The 7,338-nt window shown below is 39.8% G+C and overlaps 1 protein-coding gene across 1 annotated transcript; it reads left to right on the top strand.

Annotated features, from left to right (window-relative positions):
* Window positions 1-2,274: 2,274 nt before the first annotated feature.
* KRT10 (keratin 10) lies at window positions 2,275-6,683 on the top strand. Its single transcript, XM_007942193.1, has 8 exons — window positions 2,275-2,925; window positions 3,845-3,927; window positions 4,289-4,445; window positions 4,533-4,694; window positions 4,782-4,907; window positions 5,237-5,454; window positions 5,749-6,065; window positions 6,577-6,683. Exons 1-8 carry the CDS (start codon window positions 2,275-2,277, stop codon window positions 6,681-6,683), a joined length of 1,821 nt encoding a protein of 606 aa, XP_007940384.1.
* The last annotated feature ends 655 nt before the right edge of the window (window positions 6,684-7,338 follow it).

The raw sequence follows: 7,338 nt of genomic DNA, 5'->3' as shown, positions 1-7,338 counted from the left end.
TTTATTGTATGTTATCTTCATTGAGGATCAATTCCCATGGTTGGAATTTTTTTTATTTTCTTTTAACTACTGCCCTGCTTGCATGTATGAACAGGTTGGAGGAACTGTGAGTTGTTGGGTAGTAACCTCAATCCTGGCAACCAGTTCTTCATTAGCACACCCAAACACATTCCCTGTCCTTGAAGAAACTATTTCTATAGTTTTCATAAGATGGAATGTGCAGCTATAAATCTGATTTAAAAAAACAATTCATAACCAAAGAGTGTGTGTCAAAGACATTACCCTTTCAACATTTTCACAATTCCAAGTTATTTTTGCTTTGTTTTTTCTCATGTGGAGAAGTTTATAGTAAGAAATAGAGACATTCAGTTCTATCAGACCAGATCCACTGTTAAATAGAGCAGAGATTATATGACTACACATTGATATAGTAAGAAAAACCCAAAAGTCAGGTCTAATCCCAGCTCAACAACTTATTATATGTCTTTAGGCAAAACCATAACCTCTTTCATCTTCAACTTCCTCTTCAGGTTGTTTCAGAGATTATAAAATGACAAGATCACAAAAGGCACTATATAAATGCAAATTATGTGTGTGTGTGTGTGTGTATGTGAATGATAGAAATACCAGTCTATATAAGATTGAAAATAATTTTATATCATACATTCCAGCCCCAATTTAAAAAATTAAAATTAGATGCTTAAAACAGACCATTTGTTTTATCAAATTCTGTACTCAGTATTTCCAAGGAAGTGTGTTTTCTACTGAGAAACAGAATCTGGCTCAGGAATATATATGCACAGTTTAAGTAATAATCTTTGGAGCAAATAGTATTCCTTAGTCTGGATACCAGGGACTGCCAGAAGAACGAACAAATCTGTCTTGGAAGAAGTACAGCCAGAATGCTCCTTAGAGGTGAGAATGGTCAGGCTTTGTCTCATGGATTTTGGTCATGATGTCCGAAGGGACCAGTCCCCAGAAAAGGATATCCTGCTTCGTAAAGCAGAGGGTCAGCGAAAAGGGGGAAGACTCTCAAGGAGATGGACTGACACAGTGGCTGCAACGATGGACTCACGCATAGCAAAGACTGTGAGGCTGGCACAGGACTGGGCAGTGCTTTCTTTGTTGTACAGAGGGTCGCTGTGAGTCAGAGCCAACTGAGCAGCACTTAACCACACCACAGTCTGGATTTATATGTTCTCAGGCACATCTTTTACTGGCAATCATATCTAAATTCTCCCTTTTCAGTTAATCAGAACTCAGGGTAAAAAAGGCCTAGAAGTTATTTCTTCATATCTTATGCTAAGAATTTCTGCATTACAGTTTTCATTAAAGCCTTTACTGTGCTGAGGTTTACAGTCCAAAAACCTTCAGGATCATTTTGTGATTGTAGATTTTTTGATGTTAAAAATAATGGCATCATTAAATCACAAGAGTCCTCAAACATTATTCACTTGCAATTTCCTAGGCAAAATATCAATATACACTGATTGTTCAAATAAATTAAAAGATTCTTTAATATGTACAAACAGTTCCTAAATAATGGCATCAGTAAATCACAAGATTCCTCAAACATTATTCACTTGCAATTTCCTAGGCAATATATCAATATACACTGATTCTTCAAATAAATTAAAAGATTCCTGAATATGTATAAACATTTCCTAAATTGGGCTTTTATGGCTTCAATTAACTTTTTATATGCAGCATCATTTGAACACTAATTAATCTGCTTATTTTTTAAAAAACTTTCTTTGAGGGTATTTACAGTTTTCTACAAGATCCTTATCACAGCATGACATTGGCAGACTTTGTGCTATTTATTGCTCCAATACATTAAAACTGTTTAAAATATGAATTTGGAAAATCTTATTTTAGCTATAGTTTTATAGGTAAAATTCTTTCTTATCAAAATGTGCAAACATTCTGAGCAACCTGAATGCTGAGAAAAAGGAATTTTAACAGTTGCTTAATGTTCTTAAAAGGTGACAAAGTATAATGCAAGACATGCTCATCTGAACTCCACCCATTTTCAGTTTCATCACAGCAAATCTCCTGTTTGTTCTTAGGGCAAATTCAAAATCATACATATTGGGATTGGTTATTAATGAAGATAATTTATGCAATCATAAGCCAAAGATGCTAAGTTGACAAAAAGAAAACTATGCCAGTAAGCAAACCCTAACGCACATGGGACACACCCTCTCAGTATATAAGGGCTTGACACTGCCCTTGGATAGCAACACTTCCTGGGCTCAACTCAACAGCATCACCATGTCTGTTCGATACAGCTCAAGCAAGCAATACTCTTGCTCCCGTAGTGGAGGAGGAGGAGGAGGAGGAGGAGGCGCAGTGTCATCTCTCAGAGTTTCAAGCTGCAAGGGTGGAGGATTTAGCTCAGGAGGGTTCAGTTCTGGCTCTTGTAGCCGGGGAAGCTCTAGTGGAGTCAGCTTTAGGGGCTCCTCAGGTGGCTATGGGGGAGGACTAGGAGGAGGCTCTGGTGGAGGTGGCTTTTGTGGAAGCTTTGGGGGAGGCAGCAGCTTTGGGGGAGGCAGCAGCTTTGGTGGTGGCTATGGCGGAGGCAGCTTTGGTGGCGGCTATGGTGGTGGCGGCTTTGGTGGTGGCGGCTTTGGTGGAGGCAGCTTTGGTGGAGGCAGCTTTGGAGGAGGTGGCTTTGGAGGAGGTGGCTTTGGTGGTGGATTTGGAGGAGATGGTGGCCTTCTCTCCGGGAATGAAAAGGTAACCATGCAGAATCTAAATGACCGCCTGGCTTCCTACTTGGACAAAGTCCGGGCTCTGGAAGAATCAAACTATGAGCTAGAAGGCAAAATCAAGGAGTGGTATGAAAAGCATGGCCACTCAGGCCAGCGAGAGCCTCGTGACTACAGCAAATACTATAAAATCATAGAAGATCTTCAAGACCAGGTAAGGGGCATTTTTAAACCCAAATTTAAGCCTATTCACTAATATAATTCAGATAGATGAATCTTAAATTAAGCAAAATGTAGCTGTTTACTGTGTTTCACCAATGTTCTTTTTTTTTTCCTTCCAAAAATAATCTAGTCTTACAAAAAAATGAGTACTTGTGAGGGTATGCCCATGGCAGTCTAACATGGGGGTTGTTTGTCTTGTAAGATAGTTAATTACTGAAAATGTTTTAGGTTTTAATGAGTGCATAATGAGTCCACAGTTAAAGTACACTAGATCATTTACAAATTTAAGAACTGAAAGAATTATTGTGTCAGAAATTATTCAGATTTATAAGTGCACCTACTTTGTAGCAGTTTGGAAGGAGCTCTGGTAGCACAGTGCCTAAGGCATTTGACTGCTAACCAGAAGGCTGGCAGTTCAAACCCACCAGCCACTCTGCAGAAGGATGAATGGGCAATCCACTTCTGTAAAGATTTACTGCCTAGGAAACCCAAATGGGGTCACTTTGAGTCGGAATCAACTTGATGGCACTGAGTTTGGTTTCTATTATTATTATTATTTATAATAAGTCAAACCAAAGGCAGGTGTCAGTCAGTTAAATACATGCCAAAATACAAGGAAATAATGGAGTGTAACAAAGGTAGACACGCTGGCAAGAGTGCATGTATATCATTCCAGTTAGTGATCAGAAAGAGATGACAAGATAGAATAGAAGGGTATAGAAACTTGAAGAGAACAAACTATTTCAATTTGAGCATATAGGTAAGCCTGCAATATTTTCTACTTAATATAAAACTTTCTGAAAGAATTTGTAAGAGAAAAGCACAAAGATGTAGGGCCTCTATGGCTCTATAAAAGCCATATCTGTATCTGACCTTTTTTTAAAAAAAAAAAACTGTGCCTTTCCCTCCAGATCATCTCTCTAACAACTGACAATGCCAAAATCCTGCTCCAGATTGACAATGCCAGGCTGGCAGCCGATGACTTCAGGCTGAAGTAAGCACAGAGTGGTACAACATTGTCATAACAGATACATCAACTGTTTTTCACAATGGCTTTGGATGCTCCACAACAGCATTTATATTTTTCTGAATTCACTCAAAGTTAAATATATTGTAGTTGTCTGAGAAACAGTCAATTTCAATATTACTTATTTGACAATATTAAAGGAAGAAAGTGCATTGAAAGTAACTGCTAAGTTTCTCTGCATTAAACCACTAATATTTCTATATAAATTAGTATATGATTAATGTTGCAATGACATAAAATCAACTCTACCTTAACTTTTAAACAATCTCTGCCAAGATACACTTCCCTCCATAAGTTATACCTACTATTTTTATCATGCTTGTTTCAGGTATGAGAATGAGGTAACCCTACGCCAGAGTGTGGAGGCCGACATCAACGGCCTGCGCCGGGTGCTGGACGAGCTGACCCTGACCAAATCCGACCTGGAGATGCAGATCGAGAGCCTGACAGAAGAGCTGGCCTACCTGAAGAAGAACCATGAAGAGGTGATGCACAAGTTAGACTTCCTCTAGCCAAAATAGGGCTCGTTGTGGTCACTGTGACATCATTAAATTTTTCTGTCCCTTGCACAGCAAATGAAAGACCTTCAGAATGTGTCTACTGGTGATGTGAACGTGGAAATGAATGCTGCCCCAGGTGTCGATCTGACTGAACTTCTGAATAACATGAGAAGCCAATACGAACAACTTGCTGAACAAAACCGCAAAGACGCTGAAGCCTGGTTTAATGAAAAGGTAATCCTCCTTCAGAGTGAAGCCCAAGGAGGTTTTGTTATCACTTCAGAATTTTCTCATCTTTCCCTCTGTTTTTTAATATTCTAGAGCCGGGAACTGACTACAGAAATCGACAGTAACATTGAACAAATATCCAGCTATAAAACTGAGATTACCGAATTGAGACGCACCGTTCAAGGTTTGGAGATCGAACTACAGTCGCAATTGGCCCTGGTATGCTAATAACGCTTTCTTGAAATGACTTCAACTTTATTATATAAACTTTTATGTAAACATATGAATAGCAACAATAAGACATGCAACATAAAAGGGAAATGCAGAGTTAGGGTAAGAAAGTAGAAATAAAACTGGAATTGTTTGTTAAGAGGCTGGAGGGGAGGAATATTAGCATTGACCTGAAAGTGCTGAGACTGAAATGCTGTCATTAGACATAAAACACAATTTCTACTCATTTTCTTTATCTGCCCATATTTGTTACTTCATTGAACTCAATTGAACAACGGGACCACTAAGCCACAGTATTTTCTATTTTCTCTTCTCAGAAACAATCCCTGGAAGCCTCCTTGGCAGAAACCGAAGGCCGTTACTGTGTGCAGCTGTCACAGATTCAGTCCCAGATCAGCGCCCTGGAGGAACAGCTGCAGCAGATTCGAGCTGAAACCGAGTGCCAGAATGCCGAGTACCAACAACTCCTGGATATTAAGATCCGACTGGAGAATGAAATTCAAACCTACCGCAGCCTGCTAGAAGGAGAGGGAAGGTAAACTAGGGGAAAACAAATCCCAAGCTATGTTTTTACCTGATATCCCCCAGGGCAAGGTTTCTCCAAAACCACAAGGAGTCTGAGTACAAAAAAAAAGGCGTATGCAACCAGCCTTAAATTCTCATGACTTTGAAGCTGTGTATACAAAACCATTTCTAAGGGTGAATTTAATATGCACATTTTATAGGGTTGTTTTTTCTCAACACATGCCCCGCTTATTTTCTAAAGTAACGATAAGCTCACTGTCTACCAGTATTTGAGTTAACTAAATGTGACTGTCCCTCTCCGCAGTTCCAGCGGCGGGCGCGGCGGCGGCCGCGGGGGCGGAAGTTCCGGTGGCAGTTACGGAGGAAGTTCCGGTGGTAGTTACGGAGGCAGTTCCGGCGGCGGCGGCGGCGGCGGCAGCTACGGCGGTGGAAGCTCTGGAGGCGGTGGCTACGGCGGCTCTAGTGGCGGCGGTTCCGGCGGCGGTCAGGGAGGTGGATACGGCGGCGGCGGCAGCAGCTCCGGCGGCGGCCAGGGCGGAAGTGGAGGCTACAAGAGTTCCTCCTCTGCGTCTGGTGGAGAGTCCCCAACAAAAGGACCAAGGTCAGCAGAAACTAGCTGGGGTAATCAAAATCAGTTTTAATTTTCTGTGGTGATTCTGTTGCTTTTGAAGCTCTGTAACTGTTCTTAAAATACCAGAATTTTAGAGAAGATTCCTACTTGCATTTATTTGAAACTATATCCTGACACCAATCTTGAAAGAACGATAGGGAAAAAAAAAAACCTCACTGCAGTAGAGTCTGTTCCGATTCATAACGACCTGTCCTTGGGTTTCCGAGGCAGTATCTCTGCGGAAGTAGATTGTCCAACCTTCTTTCCGAGGAGTGGCTGGTGGGTTTGAACCACCAGCTTTCTTGGTTAGTAGTTAAGCGCTACGCCACCAGAGCTCTTTAAATGCTGCTCCTTAAGCATTGCTTGAATTTTTTTTAAAGCAGTGTAAAAAGTTGCGTTTCTTTTCTTTTCATTTAATGTAGTTTAAAAAGGGGGGAAAAAGCATTTAGTTGTTAATTAGTAAAGATTCCTATACAGCGTTTAGTCTAAATTCCAAATTATTTTTTCATTATTTACTTACAGATACTAACAAGACCAGAGTAATCAAGACAATTATTGAAGAGGTGGCACCTGATGGTAGTGTCCTTTCGTCTATGGTTGAATCAGAAACCAAGAAACACTACTATTAAGCCTCATCGAGAGGAAAGAGTCTCCCTTCACACAGGCCATTAGGTGGAAAACAAAATCTCCAAGAAAACACTTCAGTCTTAATGGTCTATGGAAACAGGTTTACTCCTTGGAAATAAGTTGTCTAAAATGTGGTTCATGGTTTCTGTATTTCTTCTTCTCACTTTACCAGAAAGTGTTCTTTAAAGAAAAACTTTATATTCTCGTTTACTGATGAATTTCAATAAACTTTCTTACTGATGCAAACTATCCGAGTTGGTCAGAATTATCTTTATCTTCGATAATAATTTTAGCATTAAAGATTAGCAAATGATAGCATTTGAAGGTTGATTTATCCAGTCTTCCAACTGAATTACTGTTGTTAGGGTTTCCCTGAAGTTTTTAAATCTTATTTGCAGAGACTGTTTTAAGATCACTGAGTAAGAAGTCTATGAGTTGCCAGTCTTTCTTTCGTAAAGATACATAGTATGTGGAAAGCTCACAGCTCTCTGGCTTCAAATTGTTTTGTTCCTAGAAATTTTGAAATACCCAGAATAAGACCCCCAAAATAAAATTAATTGGAAATTTCACATTTTCCAATTACAATTGGAAATTACTTCTCACAATTACTTCTCACATTGCCCTGTGCCTATTCTCTTTCCATTACTTTATTGCTTC

The sequence above is a fragment of the Orycteropus afer genome, unplaced genomic scaffold (assembly GCF_000298275.1).
Source record: "Orycteropus afer afer isolate SDZICR_OR568_19922 unplaced genomic scaffold, OryAfe1.0 scaffold00085, whole genome shotgun sequence".
Lineage (NCBI taxonomy): Eukaryota > Metazoa > Chordata > Mammalia > Tubulidentata > Orycteropodidae > Orycteropus > Orycteropus afer.
The sequence above is the reverse complement of the archived record's forward strand: the minus strand, read 5'-3'. Positions and strand labels throughout refer to the sequence as shown.

What these genes read in the sequence shown, in the direction of transcription:
- KRT10 (XM_007942193.1), top strand. Translation starts at nt 2,275, where the DNA reads ATGTCTGTTCGATACAGCTCAAGCAAGCAATACTCTTGCTCCCGTAGT. An exon ending in CTGCTAGAAGGAGAGGGAAG is followed by an intron (nt 5,455 to 5,748) that starts GTAAACTAGGGG and finishes CCCTCTCCGCAG; the next exon opens with TTCCAGCGGCGGGCGCGGCG. An exon ending in GTCAGCAGAAACTAGCTGGG is followed by an intron (nt 6,066 to 6,576) that starts GTAATCAAAATC and finishes ATTTACTTACAG; the next exon opens with ATACTAACAAGACCAGAGTA.